This window comes from Nycticebus coucang, chromosome 8, assembly GCF_027406575.1.
Source record: "Nycticebus coucang isolate mNycCou1 chromosome 8, mNycCou1.pri, whole genome shotgun sequence".
NCBI lineage: Eukaryota > Metazoa > Chordata > Mammalia > Primates > Lorisidae > Nycticebus > Nycticebus coucang.
The window spans coordinates 21,513,357-21,538,472 of record NC_069787.1 but is presented as its reverse complement, the minus strand read 5'-3'; the positions used below and the strand labels follow the sequence as shown (position 1 = coordinate 21,538,472).

The following is a 25,116-nucleotide window of genomic DNA, read 5'->3' as shown; positions in this document are numbered from 1 at the left end:
CAGGATAGCCCATGGTTGTTCTCATGATAGCTGAGCAGGGTTTCCAGAGACACAGGGGAGGAAAGGAGTAAAAAAAAAAAAAATCACAAGGCTTCTTGAGGCCTAGGGTCGGAACTCATTCCAGTGGTCAAATGCCTGCCAAATCATGTAGGAAGGAAACAGCTTCCTGGCAGGAGTGTCCGGGTACAAAGAGGGGAAAAGTATTAAAGAGCTTTTGTAGTCGATCAATCATGTTATTTCTGCTATTTTTTTTTCTTCTTTTTGGAGTATTCTGAAAGAATAAATGTCATTTTACCACGAAATATTTTAGAGGATAGACTTTTATATTTTAAGTTGTTATAATTTTATAATTTTAGTACAAGTAATTTAAGTTAATCATATTCTTTGCAACAGAAAATTATTGTTAGAGTCTACATCCTCATTAATTCTAATACCACAGTAACCATCACCGTCACTACTATTAATAAGTTTTATTTATTTTTCTGTGTTAATTTTACATTACTGGCCAGGTGTGGTGGCTTACACTTGTAATCCTAGCACTCTGGAAGGCAGAGTCAGGTGGACTGTCTGAGTTCAGGAGTTTGAGACCAGCCTGAGCAAAAGCGAGACCCCGCTCTCCACTAAAAACAGAAAAACTAGCTAGGTGTTGTGGTGGACACCTGTAGTCCCAGCTACACAGCAGGCTGAGGCAGGAGGATCACTTGAACCCAAGAGTTTGAGGTTGCTGTGAACTGTGACACCACGGAACTCTGCCCAGGTGACAGAGTGAGACTCTCTCTCTCTCTCTCTCTCTCACACACACACACATAAACCCTACATTCCCTCACTTAACCCTCATAAATTAGCTACGAGGCTGTACTTGTTACATTTATTTGTAGAGATGAGTGAGAAGTTGAGTGAACTGCCCAAGGCCACGTCGTCAGTGATGACTTTGAACCCAGGTTACCCCAACTGCATTTCCTGTGATCTTATTCACTACATACCACTCTTTCCCCGTGGCTGAGGAGCGGACCTCAATAGATTTCATTGTATTGACTTGGGAGCCCAGGTAGAATTGACAAAGGCTGAACAACGTTCTTCTTCACTTCTTAAGGCAGAAAATTTAAGCTAAGGAAGAATGTTGTTTGTAGATTTTCCACAATGGAGCTCTTTCGTAATCTGTAATACTGATGATGTGTATGTGTTAGAGGACTTTGTTTTGAAGCAGTCCTTTGAGGTATACATGCTTGTCCACAGTTATATTAATGTCAGGAAGCACCCATTGTATAATATAACACTAAGATATCTATATTCTTTGTTTTTAATGACCTTCTCTTATAATAGAGAAGGTCTTGCTGTGTGACTCTGGCTGGAGTACATGGCATCAGCACAGCTCACTGTAGCCTTAAACTCCTGGGAAGAAGCAATCCTCCTGCCTCAGCCTCCTGTGTAGTTGGGAATACAGGTATGTGATAGCACACCTGGCTATTTTTTCCAATTTTTGTAGATATGACATCTTCAGATGTTGCCCAAACTGGTATTGAGCTTCTAGACCCGAGTAATCCTCCTGCCTTGGCTTCCCAAAGTACTAGGATTACAGGTGTGAGCCACTGTTTCACCTAAGACATATATTTCGAATTAGATAGCACAGATAATTTTCTTCTTCCTGAAGATGAGCTAACACAGTAGGAAGTTTTAATCCAATGTATCTAGTTTCACGAGAATTAATTGATTGCCTTTGGATCTGAGTTAATGTTATTTTGAGCCTCAAAAATATTTTCATATATTGTTCCTTTTTTCATGCCTGCTCCATTCTGAGTTCTATCAAGTGTTTTCATCTGTGAGGTCTGGCAAGGGGCATTAAATTCTTTTAAGCAAGATAAAATCTTATTGCTATCTTATGGATAAAAACAGATTTACTGAACAGTGTGCCCTTTATGCATTCTAACAATGAATTTAAGACTGATTTTCACTTTTTAATCTGAAAGGTGTATTTGGACATTGATCAGTGAAAGGAGTCTTGCTTGCTTGTGACACATTTTAACTTCTAATAATTTTTATGTTACAACATTTAAACATACAGGTTTCAGGTAAATTGAAGTTTATCCCTGTAGGAGATAAGGCCATATGTAGAATTAGCCATTATTCATCACCAACGTTTGTTAGGGCTCTTACTATTTAGTCTTATTTTAAGACAAAGGTTCAGTGTGACATCATTTATGTGAGCGAATTTCTTGGGCCAAGATCACGTGCCTAAGACTCTAAAAATTTCAAAAGTCACCACGATTGAACAATTAATATCAATGAACTATTTTACCACAGCAATTTGAGACCATTGAACTTACTAGCCCAAGCCCAGAGATTGACTGAAACCGAGTCTGTTCTTAATTATCTGGCTATCTAGGTATTTCTATTCCCTGTTCCAGGGTGAGATGAGATACTCATCTGGAAATAAAATATCCTGGGAGCATCATAGTTTGGAAAGCCTTGCTCCTTACAAATAGAGGGAAACTCATAAAATGCAGTGCAGTCCAGGAAGCCATCAGCTTTGAATATCAATGGGACCAAATATTAAATAATAAAGGTAGATTACAGATAAAGAGTGACATATAATTATAAACAGTGCCTTTAGATGACTTTTATTAAACCAATTCAGAAAAGAACAGGAGAAAGAAGATTCAAAAGGAGAAGGCATTAGTACTTTCCTCTGACTTTCCAGCTGAGAGATAGCTTCCAGTTTAATGTCTCCTAGCTGTGTGCAAATATGCAGAACTCATTGTTTGTAGTGTAGGCAGTGTTCTCCTTTGTATAATTAAAATTTATTTATTTATTTTTGAGACACGGTCTCACTCTGTCACTTGGGCTCCTGCAGTGATATCATCATAGCTTACTGCAACCTCAGACTCCTGGGCTCAAACAAGTCTCCTGCCTTAGTTTTCTAAGTAGCTGGAAACACCGTATCCAGTTAGTTTTTCTATTTTTTTGTAGAGATGAGAGCTCGCTAGTCTTGAATTCCTGGCTGCATGCGATCCTCTTGCCTCAGCTTCCTAGGGTATTTGGATTACAGGCTTGAGTCACTGTGCTTGGCCTAAACATACTTTAATCATCAATATAAATTATTTGTCATTAGGAATTATTCTGAAGCACACAAGTATAACTTTTTCAAATTTCCGTTTTATAGGTGAGTTGATGGGAATCACACAAAATGGAGCAATGCTACCACTGTAATTCAGAACAAAACTTTACAACTTCATTTGAGGGTAGAAGTAGATCAATATAACTTTTCTCTAAGTAAAATATAAATGAGATTTCTACCCCTTAAGTCTTCTGAAATTGTGAAACAAACATCATTAGATTTGAGTGACCTATACATGTAATACGATAGATACAGGTCTACAATCTCTTGAGGTACAATTTGAGAGGTAATAACATGATCAAAACTCTTGAAATTAAATATAAATTTAGTGGTTTTCCTACCTCTTTCTTCATTAACTTTTTCCCACTAGTTCTAAGTAAATAGAGTAATTGATTCTCCCCACCAAAAAAATTGTGTACCTGAAAGACTAATTATCACATTGTCATGTTTTTGAGCAAATTGTTGTATTATTATTTTCAAGAATATACTATAAATAATGTTGAGACATCTAGTATCACAATGGTTGAAGTAAAAAAGAAATTATAAGAGAAAGTAAAAAGAAAAAAGAAATCTTAATCTTTATTCTGTTTTTTGTAAATTTAGGGTGAATAAACATTCTCCTTAAATGCAAAACAACTGATGGCTTTCTGTTCTGCTTGAAACAGGCTTACATTTGTAAATTTTAGTTACAAATCATTTGGTCTTACTCGTTTGTTTTTTATTTTTCTCTTCCTTACATTATCTGGGAACTATCTGTGTTCTATTAATATAAAATATGTAAACATGAGAATTATTTCACACAAAATTTTAAAGATGTATTTTTATGATCCTAATGACTCAACTGCGTTAGATGCCTGATATAAAGAACTGATTGAAAAAGTGCTACCTTTTGAATGAAATTAACTAAATGAAGTCATTCTCTTAGCTATTAACACTATTAGTGTGTACTAGAGTATCTTCCAAGTAAAACTTCCTCATACTTACAAATATGATTCATTGGAACATTTTATGCTTTCCTATATAGTATAGATTCACTCTTCTTTACTAAAGAGAGAAAACTCATTTTACTTATGTGAAATTATTAGAGAACAGTTTCACAATGAGGAAAAATGCTACCAAACAGAAAAATGTACATAACTTACATTATGTTGATATTTCAGATCTTTTGTACCAAAATGTTATTCTGTTTGTTTTTTGAATTTCCAGGTTAACTGCAATCTCTTCAGCTCTAAACGGAAAGTAAGAGGAGACATTAGTAAGATTTTCTTTTTTTCTGGATTGTCTCCTTCCTGAAGAGCAATGGAGATGCTTTTAAGAGGAACAGGATTAATCGTGTCTCTAATTTTCCTCCTGTTAAAATTCTCAACAGCGATTGAAATACCACCTTCAGGTAAAGTAACAGCAATCAATACTTAGCAAATTTTATATCTGCATTTTGATTTATAAGGAGAATACTTGTGGCATGAAGTCGGGATTTTTCTAGCATATTTTTGTGTCCTTTCCAGTAATCCGTCATCAGAATTCATGTCTGCCTTTTTCCTTTTTTGGGTGGCTCATATTTGTCTGTTATAATTATTTTATAGCTCAGGCTTCGTGTCTCTTATGTAAACTTAGCACATAATGACCAACCTATGAATAAAGAGGTATTTTTCCATATGTCTACCAACATCTGCAATATTACAAACTGCTTTTACATTTATATACTTAAGTTAGTTTATCTCAAAGAAAATTATGACTCAAAAATTACTGGCCTTCAACCCATTATGACAAAAAAAAACAGAATAAACTTCATATTCTTTTCAAAATGATTATATATTTAAGAAAGAAAACAATAAATTAGAAAAATAATGTAAAGCCATTTTGCAATAAAAAGTATAAATGATATCAGTTCTCAAAATCTAGAGCATTAGTCTTATATATTTTAATGTATATTAGTGAAAATGGATGTAAATTTTTAATCATCACAAATTGGTTTGAAAAAGTTATAGTAATTAATAGCTGAACAATAATGCATCTGGAAACACAGCTTATGTAATAGTATATCAGGTATATAGGGATTTAGGGAATTTTTTGTATTATAAGCACATGGAATCTAAAAGACCCTTGAGAGGTTATTAAGAAATTTTTATCCATAGAATTGAAGAATAATGCTTGCTGTCTCTTCCATATATAGTTTGGACAGTTATAGTACTAGAGACTTTGGTTACTTTTTAGAATCTTTGTATTGGAAATGATCTTTGTGGTAATTCTAGAGAAATGATGTTTTTTAAAAATTAAATCATAGCTATGTACATTAATGCAATCATGGGTACAATGTGCTGGTTTTATATACAATTCGAAATGTTTTCATCAAACTGGTTAACATATCCTTCATGGCATTTTCTTAGTTATTGTGTTAAGACATTGATATTCTACACCTAGTAAATTTCACACTTCTCTGAAGAAGATAGGTACACGGCCTACAGACACATGAAAAAATGCACATCATCCTTAATCATCAGAGAAATGCAAATCAAAACTACTTCGAGATATTATCTAACTCGAGTAAGATTAGCCCACATCACAAAATCCCCAAACCAGCAATGTTGGTGTGGATGTGGAGAAAAGGGAACACTTCTACATTGCTGGTTGGAATGCAAACTAATGTGTTCCTTTTGGAAAGATGTTTGGAGAACACTTAGAGATCTAAAAATAGACCTGCCATTTGATCCTACAATTCCTCTACTAGGTATAAATCCAGAAGACCAAAACTCACATTACAACAAAGATATATATGTACCAGTATGTTAATTGCAGCCCAGTTCATAATTGCTAAGTCATGGAAGAAGCCCAAGGGCCCTTCGACCCATGAATGGAGAAATGATCTTGATTTCTGAAAATTTAATGAATGTCAGAAAAGAGCTAACACTGAGCATCACCATCCCTTTGGAAGTACTCAGACTGAAACAGAAAAAGAAATAACCCTGTGATTGTATAATTCAATGTTTTTTAAAACTATTCCTGAGGCCCCCCCTTATTAACAGGACTTATTAACCCCTTTTCCTTTGGAAAATTACTTTGTGGGACAATTTCAAGTTGCATGCTGAAATTTCACTCATATTAATAGTTCAATAAGCCAGGGTAAGAATCCCTTCTTTGCTCTAACAGATGAGTAAGCCACATTTCAATAGTCTCATCTCTTAAGGAATTCCACTTATCTGTCTTGCAGGCATGCAAACTTTAAGTTCTCTACACTCTTAGGTGAAATCTTTCAGCCTATATACAATATATCGAATTTCATCACTGACCAGCCTGTTTGTAGAAATCTGGTCAAGATGCTGAAGTACCTTCATCTTTACTGGAGAGTACGCACTGCGTAGGAGTAGGATTCTTCGTGGTCCTGTAGAAAAGGGGTTAATAATTTGCCAGTAACAATAAAAATGGCATTGAACTTCCTTATTCAGATTCCTGATGGTATTCTCTGACACACACATTTACTCTTCATCATTCTTCACTCTGTTCACCAGGGGTGAAGGATGTGAAATTTTGTGTTAATCCATGGCACACAATTTTATCCAGTTGTCTCAGTTACTTAGGCATTTTCATGCTGTAATGTCCTTAGACAACAATTGTTATAAAATATTAATGGCATGTTTTCAGAACAACTGCATATTATGCCTTCATTTCAGTACTCCAGAGCACTCACTAGGAAATGCAGCTAAGGCAGGTATCTAATTTGAATGTCAAAGAGTCCAGTGTCCCCGTAATTGGCCTAATTATAGAGGAAAGGATTTATAATGTAGAATATATTTTCTTATAAATACCCAAAGGTTATTAGTTCCATTCCCTGAATAATTAGCTATTGCTGAGCCTTTACAACCTTAGCAAATTTAAGAAAGAATAATGTTCTAATAAACAAGTTGTTCGCAAGTTATTAGCTGATATCTTAGGGACTATTGCTACTGTGTGTCATCCCTCACCCTTCACAGCAGTAATAAAATTTAAATAAATAGGAATCACAATAAGCTCAAGACTTGCTCTGCTTAGAAATAGGAGTAAACAGAAACAAGGTAAATGTCGATAAGATATGGATGTTGTTTGCACGTTACTTAAATGTTTATGAACATCCAACAAATACAGACTGGCTGGGTGCTGTGGTTCATGCCTGTAATCTTAGCACTCTGGGAGGCCAGTCTGGGAGGATTGCTGGAGCTCAGAAGTTCAAGACCAGCCTGAGTAAGAGTGAGACCTGGTCTCTCCTAAAAGTAGAAAAACTAGCCGGGCGTGGTGGCACAGGCCTGTCGTCCCAGCTACTTGGAAGGCCGAAGCAAGAAGATCATTTGAGCCCAAGAGTTTGAGGTTACTGTGAGCTATGATGCCATGACACTCTACCCAGGGCAAGAGAGTGAGACTGTCTCAGAAGCAAAAAAAAAAAAAAAAAAAAATACATATTATATATATAGACTGAACTTGAATTAGTATCTATAAGATAATAAAATGCATTTATCTGATTTACATAGTAGGGAAAGTAAAACAAGAAGAAATCTTACAATTGGAAAAGGCATTAATTTTATTTATTTATTGAGACAGAGTCTCATTCTGTTGCCCTAGGTAGAGTGTTAATAGCATCATAGCTCACAGCAACCTCAAACTCCTATGTTTGAAAAATTCTCTAGCTTCATCCTCCCGAGTAGCTGAGACTACAAGTGCCTGCCACCATGCCCGGCTAGTTTTTCTGTTTTTAGTGGAAATAAGGTCTTGCTCTTGTTTAGGCTGGTCGCCAACTCCTGAGCTCAAGCAATCCACCTGCCTCCCAGAGTGCAAGGATTACAAGCATGAGCCCAGCCTAGGAAGGGCATTTAGTTAGTATTCTTGGCAGGCTGTCAATGCTCAAAATGATGATTGTGGACCTCTTGGGGTCCCAGAGATTCATTCAAATGGTCCATGAGATCAAAGTGTTTTCTTTTTTTTTTTTTTGGTGGGTTTTGGCTGAGGCTGGGTTTGAACCCACCACCTCCAGCATATGGGACTGGTGCCCTATCCCTTTGAGCCACAGGCGCCGCCCAAGATCAAAGTGTTTTCATAAATAATTCTAAGAATCCATTTTTTCTTTTTCACCATGTTGTCATTTTCAGTGATGGCACAAAAGCTATGGTAGTAAAACTGCTGTCATCCTAGAACGGATGAAGGCATTGGCACCCAATTGTACTAGTTCTCTAGGTATTTTTAATTCCCATATACTCAGAGTTAAAAGAAAAACAAACTCATAAAAACCAAACCAAACCAGTTTTGTTTAATATTGTAATTGTTGAAGCAATTAATGTTATTGATTTTGTTAATTCATTCACCCTTGAATGCCTACTTTCTAATATTAGTATAAATTGAGAAATAAACAAACTAATTCTGCTGTCTATCAATGTACGACGATTATCTCATTTCTTGGTGGTGTCATTGCTTGAGTCTTGAGCTGGACATCGTGTTTCCTAGAAAGTTATGATTGACAAACAAATTTTAGTTGCTCAAATGGTTATAAGGCACGTATTTTCCAGAAAGTCAACCTGATGAGGTGAGCTCATCATTGTAAGATAAACAACTGACAACATAAGTTATGCTGTCAATGATAAAATCTTGAGTGTTCAAGCAAAAATTAGAATTCTTCAAGACATATTTTCTACTGTGAACTTGACGGTGTCTCAACATTTAAGATTTTTCTCCTTAGATCAGTGGTAATAGTAAGTGTAAATTTTTGATATTTTATAATGAAATACATCAGCATTTGGAAGATTTGAGTAACTCAGTGAACCAATATATTTTTTTTCCAAATGAGCACTGCCTGATGTTACAAAATCATGCATACATTTAAAAAACCATAAGTAGGGTGGCACCTGTGGCTCAGTGAGTAGGGCACCGGCCCCATATACCAAGGGTGGCTGGTTCAAACCCAGCCCTGGCTGAACTGCAACCAAAAAATAGCCGGGTGTTGTGGCAGGCGCCTGCTCGGGAGACTGAGGCAGGAGAATCGTGGAAGCCCAAGAGCTAGAGGTTGCTGTGTGTCCTGTGACATCATGGCACTCTACTGAAGGCGGTAAAGTGAGACTCTGTCTCTACAAAAAAAAAAAAATAAATAAATAAATAAAATATAAAAAACCGTAAGTAAAATAGTTTGACATGACAGAACATGAAAATTTTATTGATAGGTTTTGGTTCTATATTGTAATAAAAATGTAAGAAACTACCACTTGTTGAGTTTTGGTGTACTAGTCACAATCATCAGAAAGGGCAATAAAATTTCCCGCCTTTTTTCAGTTACATATCTCTGTAAGGCTGAATTTTCTTTCTTTTTTTTTTTTTAATAACCAAAATTCACATTTTATTTAAATTGAAATAAACTATACAAAATTGATTTTCTTCGCCAAAAATAAGAGCAATATTTTCCATATTATTTCCAGATAAATCACAAAACACTTAGCTTTGTAGCTTTTCCAGGTTTTGTTTATAAATCAAGACCAGACAGTATATAAAGTCATCGAAAAAGAAAACAGTCAAGTCAGTTGTCAGTATCCATGGCCTCTGATTCTGTCAATCATGAAACAGAAATGGCTTAACATATAACGGCTAAAAAGCTTAATAGAGAACAGGTTCGACAGAGGAATGTAAATAGCAACAACCTGATGTGGAGTAACAATGGCAGGCTCTTCCATTCAAACTTGACCTGTCACTTGTTCCTTTAAGTTTGGTTGATAAAGACATAATCTACACTGAAATCCTCATTTGGTGAGCTTGCAGGCTTCTCTCTGGTAATTTCTTTTAACTGTCCACAGATTTTTAACAACATATTTAAAACTTCACTAGCTTCAAAGGTTAATAGTTGGCTTTATTGTAACATTTTATGAAATGTATTCCTTCCAGGCTCAGGGCCTATAGCTTAGTGGGTAGGGCGCCGGTCACATACATCCAGGCTTATTAAAAAAATAGCCAGGCCTTGTGGCAGGCACCTGGAGTTCTAGCTACTTGGGAGGTGGAGGCAAGAGAATTGCTTAAGCCTAAGAGTTAGAGGTTGCTGTGAGCTGTGATCCCATGGTGCTCTACTGAAGGTAACATACTGAAATTCTGTCTCAAATAAATAAATAAATAAATAAATAAATAAAATGTATGCCTTCCTGTCCTCAAAATTTATTTCTTCAAGGGATTAACAACTCAATACTTGACATGGGTCTGCTGTGATAGTAAATGTTATTTGTAAAGTGACTAAACTAAAACAATTAAATGGTGTCAGTAGCAGATATCACAAAAAAGTAAAACATGGCACTTTTAATGCTATCTTCTGGAAAAACAGATAAGTCTTCAAGGCATGAGAGTTCAACGAGGGCCATTCAAATAGGTAGCTAATCGAAGGCTAAAGTATTCAATGGAGGCCTATATCATATTCTGTATAATTAAGTCAGAACTTCCTGCAGATAATTCAGAAACGACTGAAAATACCTACCAGACTTTAAATATTTTTAAAGGATTTCTCTTGACTTTCCATCATATCTTTAAATAAATAAACATATTGCAACAGATTTAAAGGAGTAGCACATACAAGAATGCAGCTGCCTTCTCTTAAGAAATCAGATATTTGCAGTAATGTAAAGCAATGGCACTTTTGTCATTATATTTAGTGTTTTTCATAAAAATGTGTTATTTTAAACATAGGATTGAGTACTTTAAATAAATTTGTAAGTGCATATTTTAAATTTTAAATTTTTATTTCTATTATGATGAATGTTTTTGGATAGAACACACATGAATAAAGATCTTTGGGATGTCTTATAATTTTTAAGACTGTAAAAAACTCCTGTGATCAAAATTTCTGAGCTATGTAGCCTGAATCCTTCACATTACAAATGAGAAAATAGAAAGTGGTTTAGGGCCTGGTCCCATGTCACAGATTATTTAGAGTTAACTCTACTGCAGAATATTCCTGTGGACATCAGGCTCTGTGTCTGTCTGCAAGTTGCTTTTCTCAAAACATGTTTGCCAAAATCAGGACCCTGCTATTGAACAGCTTGCATCTCTTTAAGAATTCAATCCTGTGTCCTTATTAGAGGTGTTAGGAACTTTACCCAACATAGGAATGTCTTCATTCGAAAAATCTGAATATTCCTTGGCAGTAGATTTTCACATATATAGATCACGATTTGTGTCCTATTTTAAAACTTAATCTAAGTTAGTATTTTCAGTATTGGAACATATATTTTATAGTCATGATTCTCAGAAATGTGGTCTAGCTGTTGGCTAGGTGGGAGACAAGTTGCTTTCTACATTTTTCTTTTAAAAATTGTGTTTGTCTTGAACAAACACTCAGCCAAGTTTGTCCCAAGATGAGGGGATATTTTGAATATGAAGAATCCACTAAAAACAACAAAAAACACTCTATTGTACTTGGTATTATTTTATCGTAATATTTACTACTAGGCTAAATTCTATAAGGAAAAAAAACAGGGTAACTCAAACTCCCAATAAGGGGAAAAAGAAATCAAAGCATCCTGGTACAGTGACTCAAGCTTATAACTTTGGTGCTTTGAGAGGCTGAGGCCAGAAGGATCACTTGAGGCCAGGAGTTTGAGACCAGCCTGGGTATCAAAAAAATAAATAAATAAAATAACTGGGCATGATGGCATACCTGTGGTCCCAGCTACTTGGGAGGCTGAGATGGGTGGATAGCTTAAAAAAAAAAAAAAAAAGAAAGAAAGAAAGAAAAGAAAAGAAAAAAAAAAGGAAAGGAAAAGAGATATAAAAGCAAATTTATAAATAGGAAATGACAAATATTAAAAAAGCTCATGGAAAAATAAGTATTAGTTAAAGCTATACTATGGAATCAAAATAATTAGAAGGGAAAGTTATATTTTTCTTTGTGGTACTTAGTAAATTATATCATTTTTAAATGCTGGTGTTCAGTGGTAGCAAGAAAATGGAGGGACATTGTACTCCAGTGTTATTGGTGGTAAACATCCCTTGGTGAATGATATTAGCGTTTATCTAGAGCAGTGATTTTCAACCGGTGTGCCATGAAAAATTTTAAAGATCATTAATTATTTTTGAAAGCAGTTCAAAGCACAATAAGAATATTCTTATTGTATATTATTCCTTTTTTCTGATCAATATAATTTTTCTGATCAAAAGAATATTCCTTTCTTCTGATCAATATAATTTAAGTGTGCCATGGAAGCTTAACTATAGGTTCAAGTGTGCCGTGAGATAAAAAAGGTTGAAAAACACTGCTCTAGAGTCATTATCATTTGTGCATGTCTAGAAATGCATCATAAATCAGAAATTCAGTAAAGAAAACATTTGTATATTCAAGGATGTCCTTTGAAATACATGCTACCTGGAAAGAAAAAATAGAAAATGATCTAATGTTTAATAATTAGGAGAATTATGAAATAAGTTATTCCATTATCAATGGGAAGAAATAATGTAAAAGCAGTAATTGTTATGTTTATGTAAAAGCATGGAAAGCTATAAACACAACTTTCAAAATAAGTGAACTAAGTAAAAATGCATATGAATGCCAATTATTTTACTCCTAGATACTTTAAAGTTGTGATAATTTTTCCTTTACTTTAAAAGTTGTTACATCGCTCAGAGTTTAACATGATGTGATGGGAGTGGAGTGTATTTGCTAGGAGTAAATACATGTTGCAAAGAGGAAGTAAGATTGGTTCTTTGATTTTTCAATCTAGTATCACCAATTCACTTACCAGTGAAGAAAGTAGGTTTAAATTGTTTCTTTTTAAACTAAATTGATTTTGTCCAGTGTTTGTATAGTGTGTTGTTTAACCACATACTTTAATGTTTAGTTCAACAGGTTCCAACAATCATAAAACAGTCGAAAGTGCAAGTTGCCTTTCCCTTTGATGAGTATTTTCAAATTGAGTGTGAAGCTAAAGGCAATCCAGAGCCAACGTGAGTCTTCCTTCACACTAAATGATTCTTTAAATGCATGCTGTTCTTTACACTACTTTTTATTCTGACCATAAGGTGGTTGTACTCTAAGTCTAGATCTGATTGAAGTGAAGGGTTACAAGTGAATAATGTCCATATTTATAAAAATGAAGTTACATTATTTTACATATGTTCTTCTGCCAGTTTTATTTACCTTTTTCCCATAAATTAAGGTGTCTTATGGCAAATATTTAGAGTAATCTTTGGCACATAACAAATACTCAACTATTCCTTATCCTACAAGTAACAAGGTTCCTAAAAACTAAAAGATCTTGTATTCTACTAAGAAAAGGTAGCATTTATTAAGCCAAAATTAACACATTTATAAACAACTGTCTACACTTATTTATTATTGCATGTCTTTAAATTTGACAACTATGTTATTCTGTGAATAGGTCTTTTTTTGTGAATAGGTTATTATTTGATTTCTTAAAGTTGTTATAGAAATTTTGTCATCTCAGATGGTAGACTACTATAGGAATAGTAAAACTATTGTTTTGTTAATTAAATAATTGTAACCCTAGGTCAGTAGTTTTCAACCTTCCTAATACCGTGACCATTTAATACAGTTCCTCATGTTGTGGTGACCCCAACCATAAAATTATTTTTGTTGCTATTTCATAACTGGAATTTTGCTACTGTTATAAATCATAATGTAAATATCTGATAAGCAGGAGACCCCCACGGGGTTGTGACCCACAGGTTAATAACTGCTGCCCTAGTTGATCATAATCACTGATGAGCTTTTTCAAAATGCCAGCTATGTTTTGGGAGGGAGAAAGAATTCTAGATATACTGAAGTGAGGAGGAAGAAGCTGTTGGAGGAATTCCGGATATTAAAATTCTGTATAGTTCTAAAATGGGAAGCAAAGCCAATGGTTTTTATCAAATTGCATGATTATTTATATCCACTAAAAATATGCACCCTTACATGAAAATTATTTTAAATTATGTTGTGACGAACATATTTATTGCCCAATAATTTGATATATATATATATTTTTTTTTTTTTTTTTTTTTTTTGAGACAGAGCCTCAAGCTGTCGCCCTGGGTAGAGTGCCGTGGCTTCACAGCTCACAGCAACCTCCTCTTGGGCTTAAGCGATTCTCCTGCCTCAGCCTCCCAAGTAGCTGCCACTACAGGCACCTGCCACAATGCCTGGCTATTTTTTGGTTGCAGCCATCATTGTTGTTTGGCAGGCCCAAACTAGATTCGAACCCGCCAGCTCAGGTGTATGAGGCTGGCGCCTTAGCCGCTTAAGCCAAATAATTTGATCTTAAAAAAAATCATTTTTAGTAGATCATTTACATGTTAAATTATCATTATTTTTATATTTTCACCAAATAGAATATATTCAATATGTAAAAATATAGATAGAATTATAATGGAATGAAGGAGAATTTATTTAATAAATGTGAATATAGATTGATTGATATCATGTATACATTAACAGAATTATTATGTCAAAAGATAATAACATATATTGATCACCAGTAAAACATAAAACACACAGAGAAAAGTAAAAAAATGGAGGGTGGTTGGGCGTGCATACTCCTAATGAAAATATCTGTTCAATGAAGGCTTGTTATTCTTGTTGGAAGAAAGATCAGATAGATTAATGTAGGAATATGGTATTCTGAAATAAACCCCAATTTACATGTGTAATTCTTATATAAAATGGTGAGTAAAATCTACTTGGGAAATCATTATCTATGAGTTTGATAAAAATCTTAATAGTCTTTTTACATCATTTTCCATAGAACCTGTACTCTAGAATACTGGAGTGGGGATTTAACTATGTGCATTTTTTTCCCCTGGAATACAATTCTACAATATTTATCAAAACTCATACACATTCTTTAAGTTATTTCTTTATTAATCTCATTTCTAAGGAACTGTCATAAAGACATATTTGGACAACTACCAAAAAAATAAATATATAGGGTTGCTTATCACAGTATAAACATAAGAGGTCATAAAAGAGAGAACATTAAAAGGGTTAATTAAAATAGTAACGATAAAAAGGAAGATTTGTTGCCATAAAATTGTCTTTTGTAGTATCAGAATAACTTAAAAATTCAATGGGCAAAATGTCATATTCACTATGGTCTCAAATATATGACCGATCAGCCTAAAAAGTTTGGTGGGAAACATGAGCAAATTGAACGGTATTTGGCTCATGTACTTTCAGATTTTGAGTGAGTTCTGAACACAAATAGAAATTATATGGATATATTGTATTCATTGTAGTATCAAAAATATTAGTAATAACCCTGCATTTCTTTTATAATTTAAAAAACACCATCGCTTTAATTTGAAAAAGAAACAACAAAAGCTACCTTAAATTTTATTTTCTCACTTGTGAAGTTTTGATGGATTTTAAAGATCTTCGATTTTTCTGAGACCCTTATTTATATTCTATTACGTTCCACTTGTATGTATTTTTTACCATCAATGTCTTAGTTTCATCACTTTAGTGCATTTTTCTATAAATTCTTCAATATTAAGAAATGATTGTGATTTTTTCTGATTATTAAATTTAGTTTTATCTTATAGATATACATGGACTAAGGATGATAAGCCTTTTGATCTCTCTGACCCTCGGATAATCGTATTTAACAATTCGGGAACATTCAAGATCCCAAATGAAGGGCACATATCTCACTTCCAGGGGAAATACCGCTGCTTTGCTTCTAATAAACTAGGAGTCGCTATGTCAGAAGAAATAGAATTTATAGTCCCAAGTAAGTACTACAATGGAGATTTCATTTACAAACGTTTTAGTGAAGTGTTATATAAGAGCTATGTTGGACATTGTTAATTTAATCCCTTATGTATGTCTTATATTTTATTTATAAGGAAAATTCACTTTCAGGTTTTGATACGTAAAATTGGATGACCTTTGAAAGCAACACAATTTTGCTGTATTTCAGTAACCTTATATCTAACAGGGAGAAAAATAATGTGTGCTGTGCTTAGTAGGATGAAAATTAAACCAAATACATTATGAGTTAGATCTGGCTAAATTGTACTGGAATGATAGATAGTCCAAAGCCCCTGTGTCAATATAGTTATTCCTTTATAAAGCAGTTTGCTGTGAGTCTGGCAACTCCTCAGTTTTCTAGGCAGCTTCCTTGGTGATCTGAGCTAATGGAGACACCATCATCCTGTAGTTCCATCATGTGAAACACACCACCTTGGTCAAAGAATCTGGGACAGAGAGCATGAAAATTTTATATTGCCGATGAGAAGTTACACAGGCGACTCCTTCTCATATCTTGTTAAGTGAGATAAAGCACGTTGCACAGTCCCACCTAACCTCATTAGTACCAATGCCTGTTAGAAGAGGAGAAGCAATGATTGGCAATGTCTAGTATAAATAAGTCATGAAAACTATAAAATACTTTGCTATTAGAGGTGTGTTTATGAATAATTGCCACCAAGAATAGTTTACTTTGTCATTAGCATATTTGGCTTCCACGCAAGGGAAATCTGATGATCACCTTCTACGTTCGGTCATTTCTAATTCATGATTGAAAGGAATCCAACATTACACAATTCTAACTGAAGGGTTTTCAGGGTTAATAATTATGTATACAACTGTCAGAGTCTATTTGGAAATTGCTTCTTTTAGAGTCTTATCACTGAAGGAACGTTAAGAGAGTACTAGACTTAGCAGAATAAGGACACTTGATTCTAGGGGGCAGAATGTCCACAAACCTCAGAAAAACAAATAACAAAAGAATCCCCAAAGCTCAGAGAGGGCATTGTGTTTGAATTGTTATAAAGTCCCTGTAAAATTCTAGAGGAGGAAACATAGATCAAATTTAGAATCTTATAAATAAAGTGTTAAATCTTAAAACATATAGAGTAATCACACTAAAAGTGTAGGCAAAAGTGAATATTATCAAACTGGCACATGAGACAGGGAGAAAAAAACACAAGAAAGGAGAAGAAAAGAGAAAAAGTAAGACAAGCAGAAAGAAGAAAATGTAGAAATAAATTTAAATAATCACGAATTAAAGCTAAAGGTAAATAGAATGAATGCCCCACATTTTGAAAAAACTATAACTCTTTAAAACATAACATATGTAAATTATAAGGGCACAGAATTACTAAAACTAAAAAAATGGAAAAGATATTTCAGTTAAATGCTATCCAAAAGAAGGTAGGCCTGACTATATATTAATATCAGTTAAAATAGACCAGTTTCCAAAGCCTTTCTAGAGATCAATTCACTAGGCATAGATAAAATTGAAAATATGGTAGAAAAATCTATCACAATAGTGAAAGAGATATGTTAAGTGATAGTGATGTCAACGTGTCTCTCACATTATGTGGTAACTCAACCGGAGAGAACCATTGAGCACAGAGAGGAGTTAAAGAGCTGATTACAGGCTCAAACTCTGGAACATGTATAGAATATTGTAACTAAAACTGCCAAATTCGCCTTTTTTCACACACACAGGAAAAAATTACATTTGAACATATTGAACAGCAAAGAAAATATAATCAAAATGCAATTAACTTAGAAATCAATAATAAAAAAGAAAACTAAAAAAGTCCTGTCTTTGAAAACTAATAGATATATTTCTAAGTAACTCATGCATCAACTAAGAAATAGCGAGGGAAAATAGAATGTATTTCTATATATTATTGATGATGGTGAAAATTCTACATGAGAAATATGCTTGAGGTAGGGCAAGCATTACTTAGATGTTTATTGTCTTTAAAATTGATGTTAGAAAAGAAGAAAGGATGAATGACAATGAGTGATCTAAGCTTATAAGGTAACATAATTTTAGAGTGAAAATACAGGAGCCCTGAGATAAACTGGAATGAAGGAAGGAAATAAATATAGAGGCAGAAAATAAATCCAGCAAAGTGACAGACATGCAATTTTCATAGTGAAAAGTATACATATTTGTCAGAAAACAGTAAAAGAAAAATAGGAAGTAAATAAACCATTTCATTGATTGAAAGATTCAGAAAAGGTAAAATGCCAATTCTGAAAGGCGTGCTATATGGAATAATTGAAATCAGAATCCCTATAGTTTGGTTTCTCTTCTAACTAGCTGACTCATAAATATATTTGAGGAACAAATATCCAAATTTGGTATAAACTTTTGAATAATAACATCAGGTGATATGGATTTGGCATTGTCAGATATTAAGACTCAACATAAAATGTCATTAATTAAGCCAGTATGGCTTTGTGCAGGGTTTACACCAATTGGCCACTGAAAGAATATAGTGAACCCAGAAACAAAGCCTCACATATTTGAAATCAGTATGAAAGAATCAACACAGATTTTCTCTCTCTCTTTTAAATAGTTACGGAATAATTGATAACTCCCACAGAAAATTACTCATTTGATGTCTTATCTCATCTCATATAAAAACTCATTCTACATAGATTAAAGACTTAACTATGAAAGAGAAAAAATGTTTTAAAAATTAAGAGATGATTGGGACAATCTATTTCTGAGGTCATGAATATGGGGATGATTTCTTAAAGGAAAAATATTAAAGTTCCATTAAGGAAATCATTGAGAATGGATTCTACTAGTACAGCACCGTAGCCTAGTGGTTAGGGTGCCAGCCACATACACCAAGGCTGACAGGTTCCAACCCGGATCAGGCCTGCTATACAGCAATGACAACTGCAACAAAAAAATAGCCAGGTGTTATAGCGGGTGCCTGTAGTCCCAGCTACTTGGGAGGCTGAGGCAAGAGAATAACTTAAGCTTAAGAGTTTGAGGTTGCTGTGAGCTGTGACACCAAGGCACTCTACCCAAGGGTGACATAGTGAGACTCTGTCTCAAAAAAAGAGAATGGTTTCTACTACATTTGATCTTAGTTCCTCTTTTTATCAAAAGACAACAGGAGAAAAGAAAAAAGATAAGAAACAACTTAGAAAAAATATTGACAACACATAGAATTAAAAATATGTATTTACAAATAATTTCACAAACCTCTAGGAAAGGATAAAAATGACACAACGGTGAAATATAAAAACTTGAAGCTCACAGTGGAATGACCAATAAAAATGTAAAATTATGTTTGATATCATTTGTGATCATAAATTGACCACATGTAAAACAAACAATAAAAACATTTAATCCCACCTAATTGGGAAATGTTACAAAGTCTGAGAGTAATAATGTTATGGGGAAGTATCTGCAGCCACCAGACACATATCCACTGCTGGTGAGAGGCTCCCTAGTAGAAGATGCTTTCAAGCTGTAAGTGAACAATTCTGTTCCTGTGCCCATGTGCCCCATGTCCATGTACACCAGCAACATTATTTATATTCCCAAATGTATTAGTCAGGCACTGACCTAAATATCCTAGCAGTCTGGGAGGCCAAGGAGGAAGGATTGTTGAAGTCAGGAGTTCAAGACCAGCCTGAGCAAAAGACCTTCCTGTCTTTACCAAAAAATAGAAAAGGTTAACCAGGCACGAAGGCATGCAGGCCCTACAGTCTCAGCTACAAGGGAGGTTGAAACAGGATGCTTGTTTGAGCCCAGGGAAGTTGCAGTGAGCTATGATGAGGCCACCATATTCTACCTGGGGTGATGGAGTGAGACTATGTCTCAAAAACGAAAGAAAGAAAGAGAGAGAGGAAGGAAGAAAGAAAGGAAGGAAGGAAGAAAGGAAGGAAGGAAGGAGGGAAGGAAAAAAAATCGATGGTGCACTTACAGTACAATGGCTAAATGAATTGTGTGGCATATTCCTGTAGAAAATATTACTCTGCAGCAAAAAAAAACTTCAAGAAATGTGTTGAGCTAAAGCAAACCCTGGACAAATACACACAGTGTGATTTTTATTTATATAAGTTCAAATTAGTATGATTAAATAAAACATTGAAATGAGTAGAATTTTATTGTGGTAAGATTATAATGAAACAATGAGAGAATGATAGAAATAATATTTGTGAGAAGTTATCTCTAATGGAAGTGGGATAGATGGGATCAGGGCCAGGCAGAAGTGAGGATGGTGTTCTTTTTTTGTAAAATCGGTTGTAGGTGAAGGGTTTTAGTTGTATTTCTTTCTTTCTTTGTATTTATTTTATAAATGGTCTTTGTATATAGTTAGAAGGATATGTATATAGCACACTCAAATAGATGTTGTGGGTTATTGAGATACTATTGCCTCGTAATAGAGCAGTGACATGTAAACTTGGAAACCAGCTTCAGAAGTTTGGATTTGAAATGACATTTAATAGGAGTTGTTCTTGGATTCTAGACCAGACAGTATTGCCATGAAAATTGTGGTGAAGGATCATGAAACCCGTATTTTAACTGAAATAACACTAGAACTATATGATGTGAGAGAAAGAGAGAGAGGAAGAGAGAGAAGGAGATTAAATATCTGTTGTAGAAGACAAGGCGTTAGGGTGATCCCAACTTAATTCTGTTGCTATGGAGACACGGAGGCAAAGGCGGCAGCTAGACCTGCCTAGAAAGAGAAAGAAATGACACTGTTTAGTAGAAGATTCTGCAATTAAAGGATTTTTTTAAAATATTTTTTTCTCTTTATCTTAGCAGACCAAGTAGAGACATGAACAATGTAAGGATAATTCTGATCAGAATATGGGAATATCGTAGTTAAGAGATGGAAATTGGATCTGAGCTATGTAGTGGATAATTGCTCTATTTTTCTGCTGCTGTAGAAAAGAGCAAAAGAAATTAGGTTCTTATGCTTCATTTCCAGGCTCTCCTAACATTACTACATCACCTGACAGCTTTCTGTAACGATCTGTATGCCAAATAGGACTGATACCCCAATCCTTAGGAATTTGTATATTAGAGACCATTTAAAGCTTCCAGCAACTTGAACAAATGAGACTTCCCTTAAATTGTAGAGAATTGAGTCTTTTTGCATATGGATAGAAACTCACACCTGTGGTGCATATTACAGGGGTATTTGCGAAACTTGGTAAATGTAGAATATAAATGTTTTGGCACAGTAACTGAGATAACGCCGGAAAGGCTATGTTAACCACTGTGATAAAAATGTGTCAAATGGTTTATGAAGTGAGTGTATGATGCCCCATAATCATATCATTGTATACAGTTATGATTTAATAAAAAAATTAAAAAAAAAAAAAAGAAATTTTAGAATATCTATCTCTCAATCTCCTGGTATTCTTCCCTACAAACAGAAACCTTTACATACAAGGCTTACTTTTCTGTTTTCAACATTACAGTTGTGTTTGCTAGGGCAAGAGTGAAAGGTGAAAAACAAACAAACCAAATAAACCATTTTTAAATATGTGAAAAATCATTTATTTAACTACATGTGTTTTCCAAGAAGTGTCATAGAGGTTTTAGGAGCGAATTATTCAACAAATCTTAAGCTCTCCTCATGTGCTAGCCACTTTCCCCTAATTTGGGATATGCTGATGAACAAAAGCAAAGACTGCGCTTAAGAAATGTACATCCTGTGCATGTGGCAGGGGTAGGTCTAGGACGGACAGAAGCTATTTTCTTGCCTTTATTATCAACTATCAATGGGGTTACCATGAGGCTATGAACAATTCTATTTTGGCTGGTTAATGCTACCCATCCTAGAGGGCACGGATCAGCTTTCTCCTCTTAACATTCCCAGATGATTCCAACGCACACTGATTTTTCTTTCCTCTGATTTTTTAAAACAACTTGTCTGGGGCATCATCTACATGTCATAAATTTTACATGTTTTAAGTGTACAATTAATGGTTAGACATGGTCTTTCTGTGTTACCTAGGCTAGTCTCCAACTCCTGGGCTCAAGAAATCCTCCTGCCTCAGCCTCTGGAGAGGCTGGGGCTACAGGCATATGCTACTGTTCCTAGCCAATAATTTTTTCAGTACTTTTTTTTTTTTTTTTAGGGCAACATCATCACAATCTTTTATTAAAACATTTCCATCATCACAAAAAAGATTTCTTGTAATCATTTGCATTATTCTTTGCTCACTCCGCAGGCTTTGGACAACCACCAATATAATTTTCTGCCTTTTCTAAGTTTACATTTCTGGTCATTGCATATACGTGGAATTTTATGTTAATAACACATAGTCTTTTTCCCTATGGATTCTTTCACTCCGTGTGTTTTTTAATTTCTCTGCACTGCCTTCTAGATGCCTCAAAAATGCATATGAGTGGTGTTTGACTTCTTGGTTGATAGGCCGAAGAATAAAAGAATATATGATAGTGGGTGGTGCCTGTGGCTCAGTGAGTGGGGCGCCAGCCCCATATGCCGAAGGTGGCGGGTTCAAACCCAGCCCCGGCCAAACTGCAACAAAAACAAAAAAATAGCCGGGCGTTGTGGCGGGCGCCTGTAGTCCCAGCTGCTCAGGAGGCTGAGGCAAGAGAATTGCGTAAGCCCAAGAGTTAGAGGTTGCTGTGAGCCGTGTGATGCCACGGCACTCTACCCTAGGGCGGTACAGTGAGACTCTGTCTCTACATAAAAAAAAAAAAAAAGAATATATGATGGTAATAACACAATTTCTACATGCTATTAAAATAATCTAAGAAATAGAGATGAAATCCTATAGAAATGATTTAATGAAAACCTGAAAGAATTACTTAGCAGCCAGCTTTCTGCATTTCCATAGCTTGCTCAGTTTCCTCAGGACAAGTTCCTTAAGGTAAACCCTGGCTTTTGACTAGTCTGATGTGGGAGGCATAGGGCATGAAAAGCCTGTATGGCAGCATGTGCTATGTTCTTTCATTAATATGTGCAAACCGACCAAAGAAGATCAATTAGCTCAGTGGAGAGTGCAATTTTGAATTTGAAAGGCTTAATTAAGTTTGAGGACTTTGCTCTAGTGGTCAGAGTGTGTGAATGACTGGAATGAACTGGGCTGCCTTGGTGGCCTTCCTTAGCATAAGTTCATTGGGAGCTCACGGACTGAAAGGCAGTGTTATTTCTCTCTAGTCCTAAGTGGATTAATGGGGTACTCTACAGGAAATGGGAATCAATTAAATCTCTTTCAGACGGAAACTGGAGTGAGAGGAGACACAGTGTGTGAGCTCAGTAGCCTGCACTCCTGATAAGGATGCTAGGCTGTAAGCAATTTGCCAGGCACATTCGAGCAAAATGTGAGGCGCTGCAAAGCTCACCATGCCAATCCTGTAAACAGAGTGAGACGTCACAATAGAGACTGGTCTTCGGTACAGGAAGAGGAGACCAACGATGGGAAGAGGAGAAATAACTGGATAAGCAAATCAGAGGTTCCGTGTGAAATACGGAATTTCCTCCATCTGCCTCCCCACCGCCTCGGAAAAAGTTAATTCAAATAATGACGTAAAATTACAGAGGTTGTTAAGATACAAGCTGCAGGGAAAATCAAGAGCAGCAGCAGAGGAAAATTATTTGTCCCTTTGCCCACCCCATCTCTACAGGTGTGGCTGTTTGTACTGAGCAAAGTCAAAATATTTGAATAGTAGCCAAGGTATACTGAGTACTTTTTAAGTGCTTGGCACTATTTCGATTGGTTCCCATGAAATACTACATTTAAATTTTTACACAAATCAAAGGAGCTGGTGTCATTACGTTTCCTTTTATGGATGAGGATACTATGCAATGCATCAGTAACAGGTTCAAGGTCACAGAGAAAGAGATGGAGCCAGGACGCGGCCATAAGCTGCTGACTCCAGAGTTAATGTGCACAGCTCCATGATGTACGGTGGTGCCCACACTTTGATCATTCAGGTATCACATCCTCTGGATCCATAGAAAGGCCTTGTACTTCTGTGTTAAAGATACTTTGGTAGTAGAGTAGCAGAATCTTACGGGGTTAAGAGAATATAGGGAAACCTTTGACTTTATTCCTTATGTGCCTGAGGAAGACAACTTCAGTGTTATGTAATTTGGTAGTGGTTAAGACGCTAGTGCCTGTCTCATGGAAGTGGTTACTTAGCATGCATCGTGCTTAGTTAAATTATCCTGATGCCTTTTCATTACTACTCTCCACTATTAAACGTGTTGATGTGATGGAATCACTCTATGCTGAAGAAGTTTTTAACCTAGTGAGGCTTTTGAGGAAGTTAAAGAGATAAATTCAAAAGATTCTGAGATGACAAAAAAAAAAAAATTGTTTTAAAAATACAGTAAGGTAAGGATATTGGTTCGAAGCTACATAGCCAGTTGGTTTTAGTGCCTGGGTTAGAACCAAGTTTATCCTGCAGATATCCTATAGATATTAAATCTGTTGTCAGAAATCTTCTCTATTTCAGGTTTCAAGATGATATTTTTTCTCCTGTGTATTACTTGGAAAGAGGTGGGATGATGAGTTTTCAAAAGTCATTAACAGCAACTGATGTTGTGGGGCTCCTGCAGATTTGTATTTGCAGGTCTGCTGTGTCTTGATGGCTTTTGTAAGGAGGCAGTGTGAGGCCTCCTAGGTGTCTCCAGAAAGGATTCGCCATGCTGAGTTTTAACTGGGGAAGTTTTCAAGAACTTAGATGTGAATATATTTGGGTGACTAATATAACCTTAGACTAGAAATCTGTCTACTCCACCAAATATTAAATGGGAAATCCTACTGAAGATCAGCAAAGAGATGGATACTGCTATAGGCTTGATTTGCTGATGCAAATAGACTGATAGCGACATTATAAGGAAGGGAAATTGATTTCGTCTGGACTCAGTTGTAATAGGATTTCCAAAACTTCTTAAAGTCCTACTTAGGTAGTTACTGACGTACCAGTACATTCTGATCCTTTTGCAGAGAGCCAATTCAGGGTCAAGTCTAGTCTTACTAAAACACAGTTAAGTGACTTTGTTTTTAGTGTTGGTGGAATCCCCGTGTGAAATATGCTGGCAGGCTGCAGGAGTGGAGTTGCCTCACATACACACAAAAATATATAGTTTACAATTTACTTTTAAATACATTGCAGCTATACAAACTCAACAATGCTAATGTGTGTTACCAGAGAAAGAGAATTAGTAAATGTCATAGGCTGTGGTTGTTTTTAAATGGAGCCATGTTTTTACTTGAATTGAGGCAAACATGATGCCTGTTGCTGTGTTACAGTAATTAAATC

General features: G+C 35.3%; 1 protein-coding gene across 4 annotated transcripts in view; it reads left to right on the top strand.

Moving 5' to 3' along the window:
• The window catches only part of CHL1 (cell adhesion molecule L1 like), a 219,231-nt gene that overhangs the window by 113,369 nt on the left and 80,746 nt on the right, over window positions 1–25,116 (top strand). For all 4 annotated transcript variants that reach the window (XM_053600236.1, XM_053600237.1, XM_053600234.1 and 1 more), the window contains exons 3-5: window positions 4,322–4,505; window positions 12,937–13,042; window positions 15,638–15,825. In XM_053600236.1, coding sequence (XP_053456211.1) covers window positions 4,415–4,505; window positions 12,937–13,042; window positions 15,638–15,825 — 385 coding nt within the window. In that variant the 5' untranslated portion in view covers window positions 4,322–4,414. The remainder of the gene's footprint in view (window positions 1–4,321; window positions 4,506–12,936; window positions 13,043–15,637; window positions 15,826–25,116) is intronic.